At 33.5% G+C, this 27,741-nt stretch overlaps 5 protein-coding genes and 1 long non-coding RNA gene across 8 annotated transcripts; 3 read left to right on the top strand and 3 right to left on the bottom strand.

The window, feature by feature from the left end:
- Positions 1 to 7,539: 7,539 nt before the first annotated feature.
- LOC145029556 (uncharacterized) lies at positions 7,540 to 8,577 on the bottom strand. The gene is made up of 2 exons (XM_078978061.1): positions 8,226 to 8,577; positions 7,540 to 7,919 (listed from the first exon to the last, which is right to left on the bottom strand). Exons 1-2 carry the CDS (start codon positions 8,575 to 8,577, stop codon positions 7,540 to 7,542), a joined length of 732 nt encoding a protein of 243 aa, XP_078834187.1.
- Positions 8,578 to 9,999: 1,422 nt separating this feature from the next.
- LOC145030728 (uncharacterized) lies at positions 10,000 to 15,281 on the bottom strand. Of its 3 annotated transcripts, XM_078979130.1 has the most exons (12): positions 15,150 to 15,281; positions 14,759 to 14,840; positions 13,655 to 13,699; positions 12,489 to 12,787; positions 12,254 to 12,397; positions 11,895 to 12,173; positions 11,651 to 11,722; positions 11,476 to 11,559; positions 11,170 to 11,349; positions 10,815 to 11,081; positions 10,561 to 10,740; positions 10,000 to 10,458 (listed from the first exon to the last, which is right to left on the bottom strand). In XM_078979130.1, the coding sequence occupies exons 5-12, from the start codon at positions 12,320 to 12,322 to the stop codon at positions 10,045 to 10,047; spliced, it is 1,545 nt and encodes a 514-aa protein (XP_078835256.1). In that variant the 5' UTR covers positions 12,323 to 12,397; positions 12,489 to 12,787; positions 13,655 to 13,699; positions 14,759 to 14,840; positions 15,150 to 15,281; the 3' UTR covers positions 10,000 to 10,044. The 3 variants fall into 3 exon arrangements, with proteins under 3 accessions (XP_078835256.1, XP_078835257.1, XP_078835259.1); XM_078979131.1 differs by lacking the exon at positions 13,655 to 13,699; XM_078979133.1 differs by lacking the exons at positions 13,655 to 13,699; positions 14,759 to 14,840 and having other exon boundaries at positions 15,150 to 15,263.
- On the top strand, positions 15,108 to 15,791 carry LOC145030729 (uncharacterized). Its single transcript, XR_013676690.1, has 2 exons — positions 15,108 to 15,247; positions 15,453 to 15,791. It is a non-coding gene; the product is annotated as an uncharacterized LOC145030729 (long non-coding RNA).
- A 3,793-nt stretch (positions 15,792 to 19,584) lies between these two features.
- Positions 19,585 to 22,653, top strand: LOC145028785 (uncharacterized). Its single transcript, XM_078977522.1, has 2 exons — positions 19,585 to 22,096; positions 22,166 to 22,653. The coding sequence occupies exon 1, from the start codon at positions 20,127 to 20,129 to the stop codon at positions 21,231 to 21,233; it is 1,107 nt and encodes a 368-aa protein (XP_078833648.1). The 5' UTR covers positions 19,585 to 20,126; the 3' UTR covers positions 21,234 to 22,096; positions 22,166 to 22,653.
- LOC145029557 (uncharacterized) lies at positions 21,461 to 22,483 on the top strand. Its single transcript, XM_078978062.1, has 2 exons — positions 21,461 to 22,096; positions 22,166 to 22,483. Exons 1-2 carry the CDS (start codon positions 21,461 to 21,463, stop codon positions 22,481 to 22,483), a joined length of 954 nt encoding a protein of 317 aa, XP_078834188.1.
- Positions 22,654 to 22,863: 210 nt separating the features above from the next.
- Positions 22,864 to 23,459, bottom strand: LOC145029558 (uncharacterized). The gene is made up of 2 exons (XM_078978063.1): positions 23,206 to 23,459; positions 22,864 to 22,957 (listed from the first exon to the last, which is right to left on the bottom strand). Exons 1-2 carry the CDS (start codon positions 23,457 to 23,459, stop codon positions 22,864 to 22,866), a joined length of 348 nt encoding a protein of 115 aa, XP_078834189.1.
- Positions 23,460 to 27,741: the final 4,282 nt, after the last annotated feature.

A 27,741-nucleotide genomic window follows, 5' to 3' on the forward strand; every position in this document is an offset into this window, starting at 1 on the left:
CAAAAATAATGTTAAAATTAAATTAATAAGAAGAAAATTAACAAATATAAATCGAATGGGAGTCACAATATGTCAATATAGTCTTATCACTTTCGGGCATAGTTTTCCACATTTTCAAATTGTTTATCAACATTACATAAACAAATCTCTTTAATAATAATAATAATAATAATAATAATAATAATAATAATAATAAAAAACAAATCTCTTTAATAATAATAATAATAAATAATAAATCATCATCATCATCATACCTAATAATAATAATCATCATACCTAATAAATTAAAATACTTTTGCCAAATGTCACCACCTTATTCAATATGTCACATGGCATTTTCTCTATTTTTTCACTTTTCTTAAAATTCCACTTGGGAAATTGTGGTTTTTTGCTTTTTTAATTAATCTATGAGCTGCATTTTGAAGATATTTAAAGAAAGCTTAATATATCATTAATGTGTCCGGTAAGAAATCAATCAACCTATTATATTCAAAAATAAACCTTCCTATATTACAAACACAAATTTCGGCAATACCTTTGAAATTTACGGCAATCCCTTTCATTCATAACTGTATATTTTCAAATTAAACTTTGATATCCTTTCCAAAACAAATTTTTATAAATTATGTATGACTACATTCCAATACATCTGTCTGTTATCAATGTTTCTTCAAAGTTCGAGTTTACAACATCATGTTCCAAATCTCTGCATCATTACAGTCTAATACATCCGTTTCTACATCAGGTTAGCAATGTCTTTTGGATGTAAGTTCCTTCAAACGATTTTTAATTATTATATTAAGAAAGTTCGTTTGTTCATCTAATGTTAATTGTCTCTGAAACATGATACGGTGGTTGGCATCCAATTGTCTCATGAAAAAACGCAGTGGTGGTAAAATGTTTATATGTAGAACAACGGATATATACACATGGAGAAACATGTGTTCATGTTCTCACTCTTTGTCATGCAAATTATGATGTAAAATCTATTTCATTACAGAATGATTTATCATTTTTCCATTGTTTTAGATAACTATTTTGGCTATTTTATCGTTTAAACAAATGGGATTGTTTTGTCCCTGCTAAAATAACTATTTTTTAAACAACTTGTATAGTGACTGTTTTGCCCCTGCTCAGTAGTTTGTAACCTTGTTGACAGATTCATAAACAACGACATTAGTGCTGATATGCCTTTATCTTATCATACATCTGCTTAAACTTGAAGTGGGTATATTTGATGAATATCATGTTGTATATATAATGATTTAGGTTGAAATATTTTAATTAGTTATTGATTATCACAAGTGTACCATTAATCACACATTTGATTTTGAAGTTCTACACAACTTCCAAATTAAAAATAGATTCCAATTTTAGGTTTTCCAAGTTTGAATATAGAATTTGTGACTCAAATCATACAATTTGGTTAGATTTGTTATTCAAGCAATGGATATAATTCACCAATTTTCAAGTGTGCAACTCTATTGACAGATTCATAAACAAACAGAAAAAATACAAGAGAATGTAATTGAATTTCATTCCAATGACATATTTTGTTATGAACACTTTTTGCCCCTGCTCAGAAAACTACTTTTAACTAAAAATCAACATGTAACCCTTGGTCCAAAACTACTTAATAATAATCATATTATTAGCAAATTATGAAGTTTTCACTTTTACCAAAATGTGATATGTGCAAATGGTGGGTAAAAAAGAAAAGAAAGGTTATTTTCGTCTTTCTTTTTGGATAAAGGGCATTTTGGTCCTTTTTAGCAAGATTATACTAAGTAACATTGTTGGCTGTTTGTTATTACTTCTTCTGTCTAATTTCATTTCCCTCTAAAACTTTGTTTTTTGCTCTTCAACTATAACTCACTTCAAGTACTATTCTTATTTAAGCATTGTACTTTTTAAGTACAATGCCATAATTTACTTTTAGTTTCCAGATGAACTCTTAACATAATCTTATTATGACTTTTGAATTTTTTTTACGTGTCACAGAAAGATGAAGTTGATTAATGAATGTACTTTTAACATTAACAATCGATATATAGATTTTTAAATTTTAATAATAATAAGCTATATTGATTTTTTTGTATTTTTTTTTGAAGCCCTTAAAAATGCAGTTTTAAACATATTCTAATTAACTAAAAATTAGGTTGTATTTGACAAATGCTAAGTAACTATTGAGAAACAATAAATATATAAAATAAATAGAATTAGATCGCCTTTAGGCTTTTAAATGGAAAGTAAAATTTTTTGTTGACCTTCGTTCTCTTTGTTGGTCTTAAGCTATAATAAATCAGCTAATAGTTGTTTTTAGAGAAAATGACAAAAATAGCCATTTACACTAATGGGTTTACAAAAATAGCCAAAAAAAATCAAAATTACAAAATTAGCCCACAATTTCGCAGATGGAGATGCCCATCTGCGAAATCAGCATCTCATTTGCGAATGTACAAGCACCTAAACCACAGCTGTGCTTTAGGTGCTTGTACATTCGCAGGTGCTTTTAATTTTTTTTTTTTATTTTTTTTCTGTAAATATAGGGGTAAAATCGCAGATGGAATAGGTTCATCTGCGATTTACTCTCATTCTATCTGCGAAATTGTGGTTTTTTTTGTATTTTTTTTTAGTTTGACTATCAAATGAATTGGTTTGACTACGAAATCATGTTGCTATATAAAAAGTTTTGTAGAAAAATATCATTTTGGTTGTTATTTGTTTAGGAACTTTCTCTACAATTTTCTCAAAAAATGATTGAATATTTGGTTTGTCTTGTAACCGGTGGGAGATGGCAAGTTAATGGAACTAATCTGGAATACATATGTCCACAGGGAGGTATTTCTGAACTTGCTTTGATATTTTCTGAGTAAATTAGTTATAGTGATTTTGTATCTTTGGTAAGAAGCAAAATTGGTTTGTTAGACAAATATAGAATTAGTCTTCGTTTCCACCATCCTGAATTAAATTATTATATAGCTATAGTTGAAGACATGGATGTTAGAATGTTGATAAACGTAATCAAATGTAGTGGAGGAAGGGCTGTGAAAGTGTTTGTGGTGGTTGATGAAGTTGAGGAGGTTAATGGGGGTGGTGAAATTGGAAACCAGCTTGTTGGTAATTTATGCAGTTATAAAGGGAGCAACGATCTGATAGGTACTTTCAATACTCCTAGTGTACCTCAGTTTCACAGTGTTGCTGAAAATGTTAATGTTAGTTATTCACCTATTCACTATGTGGATCCTGAGAATTACAAGCATGTTGGTGATGATGATGTTGGTACTTATCTTGATGATGTGGGTGGTCATTGTGATGATGTTGCCGAATAAGAAGTTAAAGTTATAAGTAGGCGTGTGGTAGATAAAACTAAGAAGAAAAAAATTCAAGTCAAAAAAATGAAAAAATCATGTTTACGGGCATTATGTTGATGTTGGTGATGTATGTTTAGATATAACCGAGCTACAAAGCAATTCCGATAGAGATGAGTTGGGTGATGAAGTTAAAGCTAAGTTTCCCGATAACCTTTTTCACGGTATGCCCCCTGTACCAGCATGGCCAGTTGATATTAATGAAGATATCCCAACACAGATGGTAGACATGAATCTTCAAAAGATTCAATGTGAGAGTATATTTAATAACAAAGAACTTTTAAAGCGGTGTATTGGTAAAAAAATGTCGTCGAGAAGGTTTCCAGACGAGGACAAGTAGATCCACCAAATCAAGGTATGAAGCTGTGTGTGTTTCGAAAAATTGTTCTTGGTTACTAAGAGCAAAAGCAACTAAAAATTCTGATGGACTTTTCCAAGTGAATAAATTTGTTGATGTACACACATGTTCTTCAACATTGTTGCAACCTAATCATCGACAAGCAAACAAATATATTTTGGGTGAATATGTTGCTGATGTTTTGGCTGAAGACTATAGTAGAGTTTATCGGGGAAAAAAATTGTTAATGATATGAATGCTCAATTGAATATCAATATCTCATACCATCAGGCATTGCGTGCGAAGCAATATGCATTGTTGTCGTTAAGGGGTACGAAAGAGGATTCTTTTACCAAACTTCCGGCGTATTGTCACAACTTGGCCAAACATAATTCGGGTACTGTCACACATATTAAAACAGATGCTGATGATCGCTTTGAGTTTTTGTACGTCGAACTCGGTTGCTCGTTAGTATTATCATATTATATTAATTTTTTAATATTTATTTTGGTGTATTTGAATAGATATACAATGTATTGTAGGTACGCGTTTTTGTCAATTTTGTAAGCCGACCCTAGTAGTAGATGGAGCTCACCTAAAGGGCGAGTACAAAGGTACCATGTTACTTGCTGTTACTAAGGACGGACAAAACCAAATATTACCGGTTGCATATGGTATATGCAAAGATGAGGGTACCGATTCTTGGACATGGTTTTTTCAAAAACTACATGATTGCATAGGAAATGTGCAGGAGCTTACAATTATATCTGATAGGTCTCCATCTATAGCAACATCCGTTGCCAACATTTTTCCTCACGCTCATCATGGAATATGTGGTGTCCATTTCTATTTCAACATAGTATCTAGATTCGTCAAGAGTAACACGGTTAAAGGAATTTTTTGGGAGGCGTGTAGGGCGTACACAGTTGATGCTTTTGATGCTGCCATGGATGTTATGAAAAAGACAAAAGAACCAGTATGGGAGTACTTAAAAAGTATAAATCCATAAAGTTGGTCAAGGTCATATTTTAAAGGGAACCAATACAATCTTATGTCGTCCAACAGTGCGGAGTCTATAAATGCATTATCTAGACACGCACGTAAGGTGCCAATACTTATGTTGATCGATTTTTTTCGTGCTACAATGCAACAATGGTGGTTTCAAAGACGTAACTTTGCAGGTATTAGGTAAATTTGTAATATTAATGTTTTATTATTTTTGATGTTATTGATCTTAACTTCTTCATTTTGGCTGTTTTTTTAGCGGAAGCAACAACAATACTTACCCCTTGGGCGGATGAAGTTGTAAAAGAAAACAAGAAAACTTTTACCAAATGGGATGTTCGCATGATCTCAAATACGAAATGCGAGGTCAAAAAGGGGGCACAAAATGTGATTGTTGATTTTCAACATATGACATGTACATGTAGGCATTGGCAACTTGATGGGATACCTTGTGGTCATGTCATAAGATGTTTAACAGTGAACAATTACCAAGACTGCTCGAGGTTTGCATTAAATGCTTACCTTACCGAAACACTGAGGAAAACATATGAGGAATCAATAAACTCTCTGCCAAAGCCATCCGAATGGGAGACCCCCGATGATTTGATGATTGTTAAACCACCTATAATGGATAAACGTCAGCCAGGCAGGCCAAGAAACACAGACCGCATTCCATCCCAAGGCGAGGGTCCAATTATAAAAGAGTGTTCTACATGTGGTCAACTAGGACACACGAGAAATAATTTTACTGGAAGGGCGTCCGGTAGCAGAGCAGGTCACATAATTTCTACTGCAGAAATGGCATATAATATTGGTGGTTCAGCGGGTTGCTCACAAACCTATAACACTGATTTTGATATAAAACAACCTTGAAATTAAGAGTAATGATGAGTTGTTTACTTATTATGTATTGTAATATTTTTATTAACTCTTACAAGACATTGTTATGGTTTCATATTTTAGTTAAGTTTGTTGATTATAACAATGAATGAAGCCTTTATATTATAAAATATAGTTTGCAGATTTTTTTTAACAGTTACAACATGTTATTTAAAAAAACAACAAACGATCCTTTTGCAACCTAATCTGTTTCATGATAATATTACAACAACTTTGTAACTAATTTTTAAACTCAGGGAACTGTAATGGGTACTTCTCTTTCTCCATTGTTATATAGTCATCCCTAATTCTCATTTTGTCTTCGAAACGATCCTTTTTTACCATAATGTGTATCAACTGCTCATCCTTCTCAGCAAGCCGTTTTTTAATCGTTTTGATTGCCTTCTTACTCTTTTTTATCCAATCTTTATGCTCTTTGATTTTGTTTTGATTGAGGTCAATCCATTCTTGAGCTTGTTTGCATTCCGATTCAATATCATTAGCAAGTTGAGTGAGAATTCGGGATGACTCTTTGTCCTCTTCTTGTTGTGCTTCAGCCTTCTTTAATTCTTCAAAATTTTCATGTGACATATATGGCCCGGCTGAAGAGGGTGTAAAAAAAGGATCTACCGAATCACAGTAGTAACAATCTACTTCGTTGCATGAGCAAATTTCGAATTTGTGTGAGGAACTCATAATAAAGTCGATATTGTATTAAACTGGAGCTATAAGTGGTATTTATACATACTAGACAGTAATGAGAAGTCCAACTTTGAAATGACTAGACAGTAATGACAAGTCACTATAGTAACCTGCACATCGTAGTGGGACCCTTAAGTGACAAGAGATAAATGACAGTAGTTTGACATGATAAAACACTATATAAAGCTGAAAATCGTAGTCCAAATATAACCATTTCGTAGTCAAAGTATTAATTCATAGTCTATTTATTTATATAAATAGATGTTTAAGATCTAAAAACCAAACACCCAAATCACCTAAACGAAACGAACTCCCATTATTAGAAGTGTCGTCGAATGCAGCAAGTTCTTCGAATGAAGTACCTGGTTCCAATTCTGAAAGGCCATGGACGACACACGAGGTGTTAGTTCTAACACGATGCTGGCTAAGTGTTAAGGATGGTGTATCGTTACTTGCTCCCCCGCATTGCCTAATTGGTGATGAATGGACTCGCATAACATCTTTGTTTAACCATGACATGGGAGAAGGACAAAAAAGAGAAAAATCAGATGTTGTTACTAAGTGGATGGATGTAAAGGAAAAAGTGACATGGTTCAATCGAGCATGTAATTATGCGAAACGTAACAATGTTCGTTATCGTGACGAAGAAGAGTTCTTGGAAGTTGTTACAGATTTTTACTTTTGTGAGCATGACGGCAGAGACTTCGAATATGAGGAAGTTTGGAAGGTTGTTAAAGATAAACAATATTTCATGTAGACCGCTCTAATTTCTTGGAAGGTGAAACAATTCCAACGTATTTATAACGAGTTGGATAACGAACATGCAAATACGGATGAAAACATTCTACAGCAGGTGGCTTTGGAACTATACTGTTTTGAATTTGATGGTAGCGAGTTTACCCACTTAGATGCATGGAATCTTTTAAAGAATGTCCCTTATTTTTAAATGCATGTTGGTTAAGTTAGTTGTTTTTCGTTATTTAAATTGCTTGTTGTTGTATGTGTGTAGTCGTTACTATTTAATAAACGTCCATTTCTTTTAATGTATGTTGTTTCCTCAATAACCATTACATAGAACGCCATAAAATATAAATGGGGTACATAAATAACTAATACATAATACGACATAAAATATAAACTGGGTACATGGATAACTAATACGTAACACGGCACTAAAATAAAAACGGGGGACATAAAAAACTAATACATAATAATACATAAAACATAAAGGTGCTACATGAATAACTACTGCATTGAGGGAGGTAACAGGACCACCGTTTCATTTGGTATTTCCCAATGCACATGTGATGGTATAGTATTCACCAACTCAGATCCATACGCAAGTCGATACACATAATTAGTGAACTTGTAATCAACCATTCCGTGAATGGATTCAGATGTACGGGTTCTTAGACATGCTATAGCGTGGCCACATGGTATACCGCTTTTTTGCCATTTACCACAACTACATACCCTTCGTTCAAGTTGTACGTTGCTGGTGGCAAAATTGTCATCGACTTCAAATGTATCCCCATACAAACGTCTTGCATTACAATTATAAGACTTGTTGAGATATTTTTGAACCTTACTCTCAACGTAAGGGGTCAACCCACTAGACAACCTCCCTGTAAAATTTGATATTTTAATAAAAATAGTAGCACAATAAAAAAAAAACTAAATATAACAATCTCCCTTACCCGCCACTTCGGCCCGTTCAGCATACTTTGATTGTATCGACGTGGTGATTAACTCAATTATCGTTGTTATAGGAAACTCACGTGTGGATATAATTTGCAAAATTTCAGGGACGTCAATCGATTTAACATTGTAACGTATTTTTGGGAAAAATGCTCGTGTTCATTTTGAAATCGGTATATCGTCAAGCCAGTAAATTGGACTCATAAGCAAGGTGCAGAAAGGTGGTTTCCTACATGCACTTTGCAACCTTTCCAAACACAAGTAAAAATCATCAACGCTATATGCATTGCATGACTTCCAAAACAACGATTCGACTTCTGTATTGTTATGTCCGACAGACTCACGTATCTTTCGAGCTATATCTTTAGGACAATATCCATGATAGGAATCTGGGTAGGCACTCTGAACACCAAAGTCTATTTTATCACACAGGTTGCTTATGAAACCAACCTCTATGTCCTCACCTAAACAATCTTTTAACCTCTTCATGAACCATCTCCATGATTCTTCACACTCTAAGGTTCCCAAACCAATTGCTAAGAGTAGTGGTTCATGATTTCCATCTAAAGCCACTGCGAAGTACATTGTTGTCAGATAGCTCCCAAGAAGGGGTAAATAACCCACATACATCAGCGGTATCATGCACCTAAGGAAGGTACGAATCTACATAAAAACGAATACATATTAGTGATAAGTAAAAACTAATCAAGATACATTACTATGAAATATTATATAACTCAATAAAAGAAGTATGTTATACCACGCAACCTAAAGCCACAAAACAGAATTGAAAGCGGTTGGTATCGGTTTTCTTAATGGCTGTGAAGGTATTAGGATTTGTTCTTTGAAGGTTATGCAAGAAAATTGGTAGTTGAGAAAAGCTTTTTTCGCTGTAAGTACTCATTTTCAATACCGATGATAGTGCTCTACAATCATCACACAAATGCAATATGAAACAAATGCAATTATAAATAGAAAATATTGTATCTCTACTATTCAAAATTCATGGTTTAACCTTTTAAATTCATAGTTAAACCAGTTCATTTCATAGTCAAATTTCACTGTCCGGCATGACAATACTATAGAATGTACTTGTCTGCATTTCGTAGTTCAACTTTTTGAATTCATAGTCAAACCAGTTCATTTCATAGTCAAATTTCACTGACCGACATGACAATACTACAGAATGTACTTGTCTGCATTTTGTAGTTCAACTTTTTGAATTCATAGTCAAACCAGTTCATTTCATAGTCAAATTTCACTGACCGACATGACAATACTACAGAATGTACTTGTCTGCATTTCGTAGTTCAACTTTTTGAATTCATAGTCAAACCAGTTCATTTCATAGTCAAAAAGAATTGTCTGTAATATGATTTCTTCTATAAATGGGTGTAACTCAGTATGAAAAATTTAACTTAGAAATTAACTCCGATTTAAAAGAAAAAGAAGGCTAATGACATACTGCAATTGCGGAGGAGAACGTATCGTTAGGATTTCGGGGACAGCTAAAAACCTAGGAAGATTGTTTTATGCTTGCCCATATTTGGTATCATGTTGTTAACGTCATTCAAATTTAAACCCTCGTGTTTACATAACAAAAATTTATTTTCTTACTGTCAAATGGTAAATTTAACAGGGACCAAAATGCGGGTTTATTAGTTGGGTTGATGAAGAGAAGGACCAATCATCTATGATAATAGCTAAAGTAGCTAACTCTAATAAGCTCTTTCAATCAGAAAATAAGAAGTTAAAGATAGCGTTGGTTTGTAGTTGGGTGTTGTTCTTGGCAGTTCTTGTTTACAATTTGTAAGCTTTTCAATATTGTTTTTATGGTTTTGAAGTTGTTAGGTCAATAAATTGTTGTATTTGTAACGTTAAAACAAATGTTGTATTCGTTCTTATGTTGTATGTATTGATAAGTAATTAGTAGGTCATTAATTTGTTGTAATTGTCGTAACGTTAAATTTTTTGCCATCCGTTGAGTAAACTGTAAAAATAAACTAATAATCAAATCCAACATTAATTTAGATATATAATTATATAATCCAACTACATAGGACCAAGACTAGACCCCCAAAATTTTTTTGCCATCTGTTGACGGAACTCTAAAGCTGCATTTTTTGGGTCAATAAGAACACGTATTGGTTGACCTGAAACAAATTGCTCCATAAACATACAAACAAAAACACCGCAATCTCCTAAATGACTACTTTGTTGGGGAACATTTTCTTCATAAATGAATTGCATATTCAATGGAATCCTTGGGATGTTCCTCCGGGCCCAATACTTAATATTGTCCAAATAATTTGCCACCTGACGTTCAAATTTGGAAAAGATTCCTTCAGATTTGAATTTTTCATTAGCCCCTCTACCAACACTGTCATAAATATGCACTTCCATTGACGCTAATCGTAGTTCCCCAAATAGCCAATGATTAGGGGATGAATGAATCGGCAATAAGACCTGTATAAGGATCAGAAAATAATATTATGTTTTTTTTACATCACAATACAAAAACATAACAAAAATAATGATATTATTTTCAATATAAACAATTAAGTTTACCGTATCAACATCCCACCAAGCAACCATGAAGTTGGGGTACGTAGCAATACCAGCCATAAACGCCCTCCAGTCCTGTCCTTCTTCCAAAGCATGAGAAACAAAAAAATTTGGAGCCATTATTGTATGTCGATCGCTCTCAAACCGTCTCTCCATCAATAGTCGGTACCAAATGGTTATATGCTGCACACATGATAGTTTTGTTATTGACTAAAAAACAATTAACTTTTAAAATAATAAATTAACAATTAATTTACCGCTGACTCCAACCATCCGTCGTGTGTATGCCCAAACAATGAGCTCCAAAAATCTCTATCTAACACGAAATTAAGCAAACGATGCTGGACATCATATGAATGAAATATATAATTTTGGATGACAACCTCACCGCATGCTACGTAAGGTTGCAGGCGCAACATGAAGAAGTCATGAGCAACACCAAAAATTGGAGGAGGAACGGGGCTTGTTGATTTGATATCAACCTTCTTTTTTGTTCTTCTTTTTTGCTTCGGTGTCGTGTGCAACTAAAAACAATATTCAAATGTTTAAATCTATATCTTTCAGATAATTCACATAAACATAAAATCATCAGTTTATAAATAAAACGAATACCTCGGTGTAAGGAGGGCACAAATATTGTGATGGTTTTCGAGTCCTCGGTTTATCGGGTGTAACTTCTTTGCCATCATACTCATCAAAATAATCTACAATTCCCGTTATTCTTAGTTCGTCTTTGTCCGGCACATCATCATCAAATTTGTTCCCCGCATTGTCATTCCTCTCCTCCCACTCCTACATTAAAAATAAAACTTTATACTTAATAACGAAATACACATAATTTAATAAGCAATAATATCTAATTAAATAAATGATTTAATCTACTAAAAACAAAATATAAGTTAATGTAACTATAAGAACCTCTTTAACTTCACTATAATCATTTACATCAAACACATCATCATCAAATTTGTTCCCCACATAGTGATTCCTCTCCTCCAACACCTACATTAAAAATATAACTTTTTACTTAATAACGAAATACACATTATTAAAAAGTAATTATTAAAATTGTAAAGGTAATATCTATAACAACCTTGTCGTCTTGAATATCACCAAAAACATTTTCAATTGTATTGTTTTTATTCATCACTTCATCTTGCACAACCTATATTTTCAAATATAAAATATGAACACAGGTATTCATATATGTTAATAAAATTTAAAAAATAATGTAGCGTGTAACTAAACTATTCATCATATTTTCTTTGTGACACTATCGGATCATCAAAACTAATGTCGTTCCAAAATTGTTCAGTATTCACTTCTTCAACAAAAACCTCTGTAGGTTGTCGGTTCATAAACACATGCTGCTCCAGTACATGTAGCCGTTTCAACACCTCGTCTACGTTGTGTTTCCCACTACCCCGACCTCTACCATGAGAGTGACCACCGGACGACATACTAGACGAAGATTCGTCTTGTCTCCTAAAATGGTCCCGTACTGGGGATGGAACTGCTTTCCCTTCACCATATACATACTCTTGAAATGACATATAATAACAAGATGTCATCTCACCATCACCCGGTAACATGTTTTGTCTTGGTGGTTGCCCCTCCTAAAAAATTAAACATATTAAAAATGTATATAAAAGTATAATAATCAAGTTTATTAATAATAAACGAAAAATTTATAAACCTGTATCTTTGACCAAATCTTGTTCACGTCAATCCATTTCAATTTTTTTGTTCCACTCCATCGTTTCATCCGAGGCAAGTCTTTATTTTTTCTCAATACAAATCCTCATGCACGAACAGCCGGAATCATCTCATATATCCATATCTACAATTTTTTACAATTATAGTAATAAAAGTTAAAATTAAAATAAAAAACATAACAATAAAACAATTTAAATATAAGAAAAAATTTATACCCTTATTGGAGCCGTAAATCCTGAGACGGAGTACTTTAAAGCTTGACGACACTCAGAAAGTGATAAATAATTATGTATTTTGTTCCATGTATCCTCAAGGTCAACATAAGTAAAATCCCGGAGATAGCTACCCCAAGCGAAACTAACAAAACAAAAAAACAAAATTGGTTATATATGATTACGGTATCTCTGAAAATGGCACGTCTGGCATCATCTAAAACTTCAAATACTTCCCATATGTTACCGCCCGAGCCTTTTAAGTTCGCAAAGGCTTTCATATTGATAAAACTAAAATCATGCTGCAAAAAAAACACAAAAACAAATTAGAGAACTAAAAAATATTTTGTTTTTAAAATATATGATTACGAACTGCAATAAGTAAATAAACAATTAGTAATGCAAATACAATTTCTTAATTACTAATATATATATATATTTCCGATAAAAAACAATAACATACACATATATAAAAAAATTTCCAAGTTATACAACAAATATATTTACGATAAAAAACAATATCATACATAATTATATAAACATTTTATTAAACAAATTTTCAACTTAAATGACAAATATATCAACGACAAATTTTCAACTTAAACAAATTTTCAACTTAAACGACAAATATATAAACAATTTTTACCTTTCTAACTAAAACTAACATTTTATAACCATATAAACAAACAATTTTTCAAATAAAACGACAACCAAATTAACAATTTTGCAAGTTATACGACCACTTTATACAAATTTTCAACTTATACGACAAACACAAACAATTTCTAACAATATATATACGACAAATTTTCAACTTATACAAATGTTATACTTATACGACAAATATATATACAAACGACTATTTTACACATACTATAATTTAACTATTTCTCATTTTATATAAACAATTATACGATAAGAATATACAAGTTTTCAGGTTATACAACAACTAAACAAACAACAAAAATAACAAATTGTAAACATTATCTATGCAGTCTCTATTTGTACATTCAAACAAACACTAACAAAATAGCATTTAAACTTCAAGTATACTAAAGAAATATTAAAACTATCAAACACAACAAAATTACCCTTTTTTAACACTAAATAATACAATAAATGATAAAATAAAATAAAAAGTTTAAACATTAAAAGAGTTAAAATCTAACCATATTTGCGGGATTGTTGACATAATCCTCTATTTTCTTCAAAAACTAGCCAAAATCCCGAGAGAAGCCCAAAGATAGAGAGAGTTTTTGTGTAGAGAAGGGTGAAAAATGGAGAAAAAAACGTTTATATAGTGAAAGAGATGGGCATTTCGCAGATAGACTTCAATTTCGCAGATGGGACATCTCATCTGCGAATGTACAAGCACCTAAAGCACAACTGTGCTTTAGGTGCTTGTACATTCGCAGATGAGATGCTGATTTCGCAGATGGGACATCTCCATCTGTGAAATGGCTGGCTAATTTTGTAATTTCGATTTTTTTTGGCTATTTTTGTAATGCAATTAGTGTAAATGGCTATTTTTGTCATTTTCTCTTGTTTTTATTATTATACATTATCTTACCTACTTACTCATTATTTTATTTTTATATATGTAGCAAGTTTTAATTAATTCATGTTTAACGTCTACATCATTATTGTCATCATCATTTTATAAATATGTACCTTTTTATTTTATTTTGTTTATATTGAAATAGTTAATTTATTTATTATAGAATTTTGTATTTATGCAAAATTAATACTAAAAAATATGTAATTATTAACGATTTATATTAATTTTTTATAAAACTCGTATAATATACGGGTCTTACATCTAGTCTACTCTAATAAATGAAAGTTTTTTTTGCCACATGTCACATTCTCATTCAATTTGCCAAATGTTATTTTGTGGTTATTTTGAATTAATTTTTTTCCACATGTCATTTTATGGATTTTTCTATTTTAATAAATTCCACATAATACTTTAATATAATAATTATAATAAATATAATAATAAATAAATATTAATTTCATTAATGGGCTTACTTTCTTATTTTAAAATTTCCAAATTAAATCTCATTAGTTTATTTTGTTTGTTTATTTTAATTATTTGTTTAAATTTAAAAGATAAAAAACATTTCCATTATAATAATTTTTTATTTTTCTTATTTTATTATTAATTCAAAATTATCAAATATTTAAACCTTTATATTTAATTATTTTTTAAATTAACCCATATAATATATGGGTCTCGCTAATAAATAAATAAATAAAAATGTTAGCAATACCCATATGTGATACATGCACGAAGATGAGTAGATGACCACCCCAATATATTTGATCAAACATTTGTTGGAAGTCAAGACAAAACTGCACAGACAAAGTTCAGGAAATGAGCAAGAAGGTAGGATTTCTTAGGCGGCTATAGGTAACAACTGCGCGCCACACTCTTTTCTTACCGATTTCCTTTACTCGGACTATATCGTTGACTAAAACAATTGGTCAATGTTTGAACAAACCATTGGGGAATGATCGTGTATAAATAGATCATTCATATATAAATGGTTACTCACACATTCATATATATATATATATATATATATATATATATATATATATATATATATTCATTCAATCATTGAAAAAAATGGCCATAATCTTAAAAGGAGGAAGACTTACCTTGGCTCTTATCATCCTCATCGTCATTAGTTCATCATTTCACATCATTACAACCACCGCCACTGCTCGGACTCCATACAACCATGTCCGCCAACTAGGTTCGGTTATAGCCTTCTGCTTTTGTTTACTATAATTATTTCATTCGTGTATTTACTATCAATTGTCTATCGCTAATTTGTAATCCATTCATAATCGATTTCCAGATTTTCTGATCAAACTACCTTAATTATAGTAATATATAAGAGTCCATATACAACTTGTCCTTCCATAAAGATTAAAAAGATTTGAAATTGATGTATGCAGCTACAAATTGCGATTATGACCCCATACAACAAAATGATGGACCCGACGGGTGTGGTAGTGGAAGTGGTGGATCACCAAAACCAAAACCAATACCATGCGGTTCAATGCCAGGTAGGAGCCTTTGTAAGAAGGGTTGCTGTGGAAAGACTAAAATGGGAAGGGCCGAATGTTGCTAGCTAGTACTGGAGGCTGTACTACATCAAATAATATATCTGAATCCCTTGTTTAGATCAGAAAATAATATTTTAAATCATTTCCACCCATGACTTTTCCTTAAAGTTCTATATGTATGAGTATGTATGTCCACAAAAATTTTATATACAGATAATGTTGTTCGAATCTCAAGTAAAAGATTCTATCGTTATCTTTGTCAAGATGGTTCACAAGTTTAGTAGAAGAAAACAAAAATCAAACGTGGCTAGCTAACTTTAACTTGCACAAGTGGCACATGAGCTTCATCCAGATAACTTTGTACCACATGCAATCTGTAGCATATCACTAGATGTCGATGGTCACTTCTTTGTGTCGTCTTTTAGATCCCATATCGACCTGAAAATGTTGATTAATTTAATGCTGAATCAAGAAGGAAATATGGGTTGTTTGTTTAAGGCCAATATCCTAAGACGGAGACTAAGCATTAAAGGCTAATCACGATGGTGATGTGACAATGAGCTATAGGAAGGAGCGAGTGTGCACACCATCATGAAGGTTGACCGGTTAAGCGGTCAGAGTTGTAACAAATTTGGTAAAACGAGCGTCTAATTTATGATTAAAAAAAATCAGTCTCAAAATCGGATTTTTATGATATAAACGATAAATATGACTTAGTGTCTATTTGTATGAGTAATTAAAGTTGCAATGCAACATAAACAAAGGACAATAAAAGAAACATGTGCTCAAAGACAGAGTTGATGCAAAATCAAATGAGCCCCAAACTGAGATTGAAGAGTGACAATGGTATGCGGACCATGCGAATATGAGGGCGAGAGATCAAAGCAAAAATGTTGCGGAATCATGGTGACTGCCATTTTTGCTTCTAACAAAGCAAAATTTAATCCAACACATATTCGTGGACCCCTACCAAATGGGAGATATGATGTTTGTCCCTTGGTCACCTTCGAGACACCTTCAATTCAGAAAATCTTTCAGGCTTGAACTCGCTCACATCATCACCCCATATATCAAGATCATGGTGCATAAGCATATTCTGCAACCGGAGGAAAGTTCTAGCTGGTAATGTCATGTCCCCTAATTTAGTTTGCTCATGTGTCATTCGTCCTAGTCCTACTGCTGGTGGCTATATTCTAAGAACCTCATGTAGAATCATGTTAACCTGAAAAACATAATTGGAGAGAAACAAATATATGGAATCATAGGAGGATGTATGACTTTATTAAGGTATGGAAAGGCTCACAATTTATAAACGATTCAACCCATTTATTTCTGGTTTTTCATGCCCAAATACTTGTGAAACTTCTTTTCTGGCACGCTCTTGCCAATTTGTGTGTTGAGCCAACAAAATCATAGTCCAAACTAGTAAGATTCCAGTGGTCTCTTGTCCAACAAAGTAGAAAAGCTTACACTCATCGTTCACTTCATCAATGGTTAATCCAGAATTCTTATTCCCATGTTTAATTGCTTTGTAATTTGAATCCAAAAGTATGTCCAACAAGTCATCTTTACTACTTTCTCCAGCTTTCATTGCGATTATTCGTTTGTCAATGATAGTCCTTATGGTGGCCTTCGCTTCTTGGTCATTTTTCTTTATCCTGTTATTGTTTTTTTTTTGGCAAAAACCTAATATTTGTGTTTGAATTATATTAGACCGTCTCTTGATCAGTAGAAATACGATGTAATAAAATATTTTTCGGAAAGATAAGCAGCCCGATCCAGGAATGTAGATCGATTGTATAGCGTCTATGACTAACACTGCTACTTCACGTTGTAGTTCAAATATTCTCTTTCCTTCTTCAAAGTTACTACCAAATGTTGTACGTGCATCGCTGGATAAAGTTTGAAGATAAGGCCACACATCCAATTCACAACATGACCTCTCCTTTTTTAACCTTTCTACTCATTTGTTAATCATCTCGGCACAAGTCACATAGATTGCAGGCACCACATGCTATATAAAATCTATTAATCATGGTGCAATGGGAAAGATATAAGACAAACTTTCAATAAAAGTGGAATCCAACAAAATTCCTATAAAATACCGACAAAATTAAGATCATCTATAATGGAGAGTTTAGTGGAAGAGTTGAATGAGGTGTCATACCTACTTGTCATTTAATGGATACAACTCTACCATTGTGAAATGCCACCTTGGCATTCAATAAATTTGGAGTTCAATGGTCATTAAACTCTTCAATGGGAAAAAAGAAAGTCTTTAAATATTTAAATAAATATTTTTTTAATATGTTCTATTAAACTTGTAGAGTTTAACGCATTTTGGGATAAAAAGGAATAGACTTGTATGGAATAATGAATGATGATGTTGCACTCCATTCAACTTTATAAATTTCAATACATTATAGATGCCCTAAGTAGATACCTCAAATATTCCGTAGGAAAAGAGCTGGTATTTTCCAACAAAAATCCGATGAAATATTAAATAATATTTAAAATTAGACACCCCAAAGTTTTTGTAGGAAAAGGGTCGGAATTTTCCAACAAAAAAACCAACGGGATGTTAATTACTATTTAATATTACTATTGCATAGGAATTTTGTAGGAAACATAATGTGCGGGAATCATAAACTAAAATTCTTTTTCCTTCTTTTCTTTTGGTTTTCCCTCTCTTTTATTTTTGTCTTTCCCCATTTCCTTTAAATATTATTATTATTACTATTATTTTATATTAATTGTTATATTATTATTAATTTAAATATAATCATAATTATTGCATATTATTAATATTATAAATATAATTATTATTGATTGTTATTTTCTTATGAGATTTAATTATAATTAGATTTTTTTAGTATTAGATTGATTATAACTATATTATTATTATTATCACTACAAGGAAAAAGGTTATTACCGGCGATAAAAGTCGCCGGCAAAAGTCCCAAAAGTCGTCGGTAATACTAATAGCGGCGACATGTCGCAGGTAATGAGTCGCCGGTACTGTCACGTCGCTATTGATCAGTTTGTCGCCACTAATGATAAAATTCGCCGCTATTGACTCTGTCGCCGCTAATGAGTAATGTTGCCGCTAATAAGCTAGTCGCCGCTAATACTTGCCGTCGCCACTAAAAGTGTCGCCGCTAATTGTAGTTTTCTCTTTTTTTAATATTTTTTTTTAAAACATTCTTTCTAGACAAAATTACAAAAATGGTCCCTGTGGTTTGTCAAAAGTAACAAACTTAGTCCCTATCTATTTTTTTGATGCATTTGGCCATTGTGGTTTGTAAAAGTTGCATTGGAGGTCCTTTTTCATAACACCGTCAATTTCAGCCGTCTGGGGTCATTCAGTTGGGGGGTATATTCGTCTTTTTACATTTGGCGCTCATTTAAGATGGATTAGGCAACGATACGTCATTAACTTATCCTCATTAAGCAGATCCAAGAAACCCCATTCTTCTCCTCTTCACCTTAGCCTATTGATCATCTTGACGATCTTCATCCTTCATCCCTCCCATCTGATTTTAGGTTTTATCAACTGAAAATGGTACTTTGTATGTGGAATTTACGTCGTCCTCATACGATTGCACCCGACCTTGATAAAGATTACAGTAAGTTGTTTCATCTTTTGTTTGGTGTTTCTTGTTTTATATATTCAAGGCTCATGATTTTTCTTTTTCAGATGGTCATGACAATTTCTTCACTTTAAAAATACATCATGGTGGATTTTTTTCAAAGTTCCCAGGAAGAAAGTACGTTGAGGGAAGGTTGGCATTCTATGACTTTGTTGACACTGATCTTTTTTCAGTTCATGATCTAAATGACATGATTCGTGAGATAGGGTATTCTGCGGATGACACAATGTACTATCATTATAGAATTCCTAATCTAGACTTAGATTTTGGATTGAAGGCTCTAGGAAATGATCAAGACGTTATATCTATGACTCAATTTGTCCCTCAAAACAGAGTGATTAATGTGTACGTTGAACATGGTTCTACAAGACTTCATACTTACTTCATGTCCCCAAGTAAAGTTGTTATTGAGCAACTGGATGATGATCCTTCTCCTGAGCTTAATAGGATTAGGCCTAAGAAGAAGGGAATTGGTTCGTGTAGCAAGAAATTAGACATGAATGTCCCACTTATAGAATCAGCTAATCAAGCTCAGAGAGAAGATGGTGTGTATGATTTTTCCATGTCCTTAGTTCCTTTTGAGCCAAACAAACAAGACATGGTTAATGAGTTTAAGGATGATTCGTATTTCCCTGTACCAGAAGAAACTGATACAATGCAAGAAATTACAGTTGATATTAATTGCCAGAATCATAGGGAAATGCTAGATGATTTTGAACCTTTTAGTAGTGATGGATATCAGAATATAGGTGAGTTTGAAAGAGAGGTTGAAGCTGAAGAATAACAAGATGAAGAAGATGAAGAAGGGCATGCAGAGGTTTCAAAAGATGATTCAGAAGAGCATACAGAAGAAGATGATGATTCTGACTACATTGTTGACCCAGAAGCTATTTTAGATGACTGGGAGGTTGATATGAGAGAGTTTCACAGTTGTGTGGATGAGGTTGAATGGTTTGGACAAGGTCCAAACATAGAATTAGATTTAAATCAAGATGATGATTTAGGTGTGATCAACAATGATGAGTTTGAAAGTGCAAGATATGAGGAAGACCTAAGGAAGAGAATGTTAAAAAAACTGAACAAGAAGGTGCCTTGTTCTTCCGGGGTAGTTCATGTTACACCATTTTTTGTGGGTCAAGCTTTTAAAACCAAAAAAGATATACAAGGTCACGTGAAGATGCTTTCAATAAAAACAAGGAGGGGCCTATACATGGCAAAAAATGAAAAATTGAGAGTAAGAGTCAAGTGTAAAGGGGTGGTTCCAGATTCCACTGATGGTGGGCCCTCCACTGTAAGTAAAGCCACATCGAAGGGCAAAACTGTAATTTCACAAAAAGATTCTTGTCCTTTTGCTATTCAGATATCTAGATCTACGGAAGAGGAACAATGGTTGGTGAAGACAGTTATTGATGAGCATTTATGCTTACAAAGTAGAAATGTGAAGGCATGTACATCTAGATATCTTGCAAGCACTATTCTCCAAAAAGTGGATTCCAACCCTCGCATCCCAGTAACAGCCTTACAAGAAGAGCTTCAAATGGATTTGGAATTAAGCATATCAAGAATGAAGGTGTTTAGGGCTAAATCGATTGCAAAGGAACAACTGTATGGTGACTATGAAAGGCAATATAATTTGCTGAGAGATTACTGTTTGGAGTTACAAACTAATAACCCAGGTACAACAGTGAAGTTAGAAGTGTGTAATGAACCAAATCCTGATGTTCAAACTCGTATTTTCAAGAGGATATACATTTGTCTTGGAGCACTTAAGTTGGGGTTCAAATCTGGAAAAAAGGAATTATTAGGACTGGATGGATGTTTCTTGAAAGGACCACACCCTGGACAAATTCTAACAGCTGTAGGTCTTGATTCCAACAATGGAATATATCCACTAGCTTATGCAATTGTGGAAGCTGAGACAACAAGTTCATGGACATGGTTCTTAGAATGCCTTGGTGATGATTTGGATTTGGATGCATCATGCAACTTCACTTTTGTACCTGACAGACAAAAGGTATAATACATATAACATAAGTATCTTTTAAAGCTTGTAACAATACTAACTATAATTTACATTATATGTAGGGCATAATACCTGCAATAGCAAAAGTGTTTCCAAATGCAGAGCATAGATGGTGTTTGAGACATATACATGAAAACATGAAGTTGCAATGGAGGGGAGAAGAGTTTAGAGATCACTTATGGAGGTGTGCTACACATACAACCATTAGGCACTTTGAAAGGTCAATGGATGAGTTCAAAGATTTCAGTGCAGAGGCTCATGAATGGCTAAGTAAGATTCCTCCAGTTCATTGGGCTAGGTCTCATTTCTCAGGTAGAGCCCATTCAGATTGTCTTTTAAACAATTTGTGTGAAGTATTCAACTCTAAGCTAGAGCATGGAAGGGACAAGCCTATAATTACATGTTTGGAGTACATAAGAGTGTACTTGATGAAGAGACATTGCATTGTACAAAAAGAAATTGATAAATGCAAAAGTCTATTAACCCCCACTGCAACTACCATACTTGACACAATCAAAACAGCTGCAAGCAAATATAGGGCACTCTTTTGTGGTTCTGGAAAATATCAAGTGACTGGTATGATGTTTGATCAGTATGTGGTCAACTTGAAAGAGGGTACATGTAGTTGTAGGTATTGGGAGATAACAGGGATAGTCTGCAGGCATGGAGTTTGTGCAATATGGGAACATATTCAAAATGGTGAAAAAGCCCAACAACCTGAATATTGGGTGCATCCTTGTTATAAGCTAGAAACATGGAGGGCAATGTACTGTAACAAAATAGATCCAATCAATGGCAGGAGCATGTGGCCAAAATCTAGATGTCCAACCACTCTTATACCACCTACACATCACACACAAGTAAGTTGAATGTTAGTTAACATAGTTTATTATTCATCCAGTTTTAACATTTCCTTAATATTTTTGTAGGTTGGAAGGCCAAAGAAAAAAAGGAGGAGGGCTATAGATATGGCTAGTAACCAGTCAAAAAACCTATCTAGGAAATTCTTGACTGTTACTTGTTCCAAGTGTCATAACAAAGGACATAACTCTAGAACATGTAAGGGGCAAGGGGGGTCATGTCAGAGAGCAGTGGGTGGATCAAGTCAAGGTGGTGTGGGTGGATCAAATAAAGATGCATTTGGTGTAACAAGTCAAGGTTCAGTGGATGGATCAAGTGAAGATTTCATGGGTGGGTTAAGAGCAAAGAAGATAGACAAGGGGAAAAAAGCCTCAAGTAGGACCTAAGTGAAGTTGGATACAAATGAAAGCATGACTAATCAAGTTATTTGGCTACCTTTTGTTTAAGATTATAAACTTGTGTTGATGCTTTTGTTAAAACATGTTTAATCTAGATAATTACATATTTTTGCAACTACCTAAATTAGTGATGTAATTAAGTTGATACTAGCCATATGTCATGCTACATTTCTGGTTATAATGATCTCAGTTATCATGTTTTGATATGGTGTGTTTCTCATTCCATTCCATTGTTTAATAATGACCAAAACTCATTCCATTTCATTGTTTGATAATGTCCAAAACTCATTCCATTCCATTGTTTGATAAATGACCAAAACACATTCCATTCCATTGTTTACTTATAGGGTTTTGATTTTGTATTTTTCTCATTCCATTCCAATCTTTGATAAATGGACACAACTCATTCCATTCCAATCTTTGATAAATGGACGCAACTCTTTCCATTCCATTCCAATATTCCTAATCAATAATAAAAAAAACAATGCTTTATAATTAACATAAGACAAAATGCCATTAAACTGATTAACTAAAACCATACATTACATTAACATTCTAATACATGACATCCCATCCCAAAATTAACTGGTAATATCCCATTCCAGTTCTACACACCATCCGACATTACATATCCAAAATACACTGACCAAATACATCCCCAAATCCAACTACTACTTAGTGCATATGTATATAAACGAAAAAAAAAGAACCAAGACAGAATAAGCATCCACTTGAGCTTCACAACATCTGCACGAGCTTGAATCAACATCATTTGAACATTGTTCATTCTCCTCAGCAAGCCAGGAATCACATCCACAGCTCTATGGCACATCAGATCATCCACCCACCCAAGAAATGGACAGCTTCGACCATTTCGAGCACAAGACCAGAATCGCCTTCCTGGGTTGAGGTCCGTCCAAGATGTGACTCTCACAGCAACACTTCCACACGTACAAATCACCATTCTTGCAAGAGAGGAGAGCTTCGATATTTCAGAGATGCTAGCTTGATTTTTGTGAACGTTGGTTAGGGCTTATTAAAGGGGGTGGAGAAGCAAACGTAAAAAGACGAATATACCCCCAACTTAATGACCCCAAACGGCTAAAATTGACAGTGTTATGAAAAAGGACCTCCAATGCAACTTTTACAAACCACAATGGCCAAATGCATCAAAAAAATAGATAGGGACTAAGTTTGTTACTTTTGACAAACCACAGGGACCATTTTTTTAATTTTGTCTTCTTTCTATATACAAAACAAACAATATAAAATTATAAAAACTGTTATAAAAATATAAAATCGTTATAAAAACATATAACCAAAATCACATCCATACATACACAAATACATACATAATACACATACAAAAACATATACATACATATACAAACACACATATACATTCATGATACACATACTAATACACAAATACATACATAATACACATATGAAAACACACATATACGTATATATACACATATATATGTATATATATGCATACTAATACACAAATGCATACAATAAACACATATAAATACACATACATATATAAAATACACATTCTACATACAAAATTTAAAATAAACATATAGAAAGCATGTCGTAGTGTGTAATCCGGCAGAGAAGCATGGTGGTGATAAAGAAGGAGCTGAAGGGGGTTATATCTGCGAAGAGTATTAGCGGCGACATATAGAGTATTAGCGGCGACACCTTTGGGGGGAATTTTGATGGTCAAAATTTTTGAGTATTATCGGCGACAACTTTGGGGGGAAACTTTGGCGGTCAAAATTTTCAAGTATTAGCGGCGACACCGTCGCCGCTATTGGTGTCGCCGGTATTGGTATGTACGATATTGATTTTCAGTCCTTGGATTAGAGAAAAAATCAACGGCTAGGGTTTCACCTCATATTTCGACGCGAATCGGGGTCAATAGGCATTAGCGGCGACAGCCACCTTTTAGCGGCGACACATGACGCGAAAGTTATGTGTCGCCGCTAAAGGTGGCTGTCGCCGCTAATGCCCATTATTCTTGTAGTGTATTATTATTATTATTATTATTATTATTATTATTATTATTATTATTATTAATAAAAAAAACCTCATAAATGGTCCCTGTGGTTTCCCGAAATCTAGGATATAGTTTCTAATTTCGAAAACCTCACATATGGTCCATATGGTTTCAAAACTTTTAACAAATAGTCGTTTTTGTTTACTCCTTTGGGTTTTAGCAGTTCAGTTTGATTAAAAATAAAAATAGGAGGGTATTGTTGGGCGACAACAAAACTAGTTAACAACTTCAGACAAATACCAAACAAGCTTTGGTGAAATTTAAGAGAGAGAGAGAGAGATAAAGAGAGAGAGAGAGGAGTTTTTTTTTAAACTTTCTAGAGCTATTACAAGCACTCAAAATTGATCTTACTTTGAGCTTGTAACACGTTGTCCTTGATGGTTAATCCATTTGTTTAACTATCAAGTCTAAGTGTGGACTTTTAATCTACACAAGGCGTAGATGGCTTTCTACGTGCAGCGTAGATGAAAAACTTGGAGATGGGGTTTAATGACTTACACATGGCGTAAGTTTGGGTACGTAAGGCATGCTTAAGGGTACATAACGTGTAACTTGATTGAACCTTGTATTCAGGGATGTGACTCTATGCCATGCTTAGAGATGGAGTACGCAGCGTACTCGGTCTAATGTGGACCTTGACTTTTGACCATTGACCATTGACCGTTGACTTTAACCATATTTGACTTTGACCATGTTTGGCTTTAGTCTATTGGGGGTAGTTTGAATGGTAGATTGAGACTAGATCCTTGTTTATTGCATAGGTAATTTTAAGAACTCTACAGTTAAGCGTGCTCAGGCGGGAGGAGTACCGGGACGAGTGACCCCGTGGGAAGTCCTCATGTCGAGTGGCCCAAAGCGGACAATATTGTGATACATGCCAGAGGGGGATGTTACAAATGGTATCAGAGCTGGGGCACGGGGCGATATGTTCGACGGGGATGTCGAACCCTATAATGGGGTATAGATGGGTTGCAACTGATGTCACACCCCCGAACCAGACGGCGGAAACGTCCAAGGGCTCGTGGGACTTAAATTGATTATCATCACAATGAATATACATGAATCATAACATAAACATCACCATGCATCAATATATTACAACCGACATTGTTCACATCAAGTACATTGTTTTAACATTACAAATTCATACATAAATTGTTTGATAGTTTTGATAAGCAAAACACACTAACATACTTGGTACTTATTCCTCAGCTTACCTGTTACCTGAGAATACAAGTTATTTTGAAAAACGGTCAACATATGGAATGTCGGTGAGTTCATAAGTATGTTTGATGTGAAAAAAATGTTTTATGTAGTTTGAACAAGAACAACCCAGAAAATCTGATATTTTCTGAAAAGACCATTGTTTGTAAAAAAAAGTGTGAAGATCCATACATATATGCACAATGATTTCAAAAACATGTATAATTGTAGGACTTAGTATTAAGCGTACAAGTGAAAATGTTGAACTTCCCAGGAAAACCCGATGTTTTCCAAATACATAAAATACAGTGATTTCTCAAATTGATATACCGCCACAATGAATGATTTTTGATTACTCTTCCTTGATTACTCGGATGGTTTTGGATTAATTAATGGTTGTGAATTGTTATAACCACTCATGACGATGACTAGTTATAACTCCAGACTACGAATGATCCTTAGAGGTGTCGTCCATTATCACTCACTTAAATCCAAACCACCTTGATTACTATCAATTATCAACCTGAATCTGTTTACTTTGATTACTCATAAGACTAGCACACGAGGAAAAGAGGAGTACAAAGTCCTGCTACTTCCGTGAGTTTACTTTAGGTTGCCGGTGATGCAAAAGACACGTTGGCCCATCTCGCATTTGATTACTTAGACCTTACTAGCAATACTAATGGGTCCCTAGGGCCCAATAGCACTTAAAAGCCATTGAAGGTCCCTTTATATGGAATTGGGTCATAGAAGGCCCAATAACATATAATCATTATCCCCTTGGGCCCAAAGATCATGTTAATGGACTTCAAGATCCAACAAGCATGATTTGAGACTTTCTGCACAAGGTTTTTGGAATGTTTACTTGTCTTAGGCATTGTACGATTGTTGGTGGGTTTGATTGAACGATTGTTATTTTTTTGGTATCGACTCGAGACCGATCGATTTGTTTATAACGATGCTTGGAGTTATGCGTGTATTCGTCTTTCCATTTTTGTACGTCGTAGTTTTGCATTATTGACTCAATATTCTAGAAATAAAACAATTGGTTTAAAAATAGTGGTTTAACCTTTTCAGCCCCTTTCTTTTTGTAAAGACAACAATTTTAGTCCTTTATATGAAAGAAAAGACATTTTAAACGCTTAAGACCTTTTCTTGACACTTTTGCATCATAAACTTGTTCAAATGATGTTTTTAGCTCAAAGTTTATTCTTTGGCAGCTTCAGTCCTTCCAGAAAAGTGTTTTTCGGTTTAAAACCCAAACTTTTGCCACTTTTACAATTTTGGCCCAAAATCCAAAAACTTAACATTTTTTTTATCCTTTTTGGTAAATAAAAGCATTTTAACCCCTGAAATGATTTTTTTTACCCTTTTTATCCTCTTTTTTGATAAAACTTTCATTTTATCCCCTTAAAATTTGGAATTTTCGTAACTTTGGGCTTGTTGGGCCGAAAAGCCCAAAAATTGGCCCATTAAGCTAATATTTACATTTTAAGTCCTTTAAAGTGAATAATATTCATAAAATCATTTATTATAATTTTTTTGATTCCTTTGACCCTTAAGAAACCGTAAATGACAATTTTTTTCCCAACTTTTGTTATTTGACAATTTAAGCCCAAAAATGGGTTTTATGTTGAAATATGTTTATCACAATCTTATGAGTTATTATTCTTGACTTGTTTAGTATAATATAACTTAGATCATGTTTTTTTTCCTTCTTATGGTATGAATCTCGAAATATCTTCCCTTTTGATTACATATTCATCACAAAAACACATAAAATCACACATACATGCATAAAATCATACATAGCACACACATACACATAGATCTACACATTTTGCTTGTATTCTCCCCCATAAAACTTATGAAAACCGAAAAGAGAGGGGTATGAAGCTCACCTTGAGTTTGTGGTTTCGGTTTTGAAGAAGAATGGAAGACGTTTGATGCAAAATCTCGGCCTAGTAAGCTTCTT

The sequence above is a fragment of the Lactuca saligna genome, chromosome 2 (genome assembly GCF_052625555.1).
Source record: "Lactuca saligna cultivar CGN05327 chromosome 2, ASM5262555v1, whole genome shotgun sequence".
In the NCBI taxonomy this organism is placed as follows: Eukaryota; Viridiplantae; Streptophyta; class Magnoliopsida; order Asterales; family Asteraceae; genus Lactuca; species Lactuca saligna.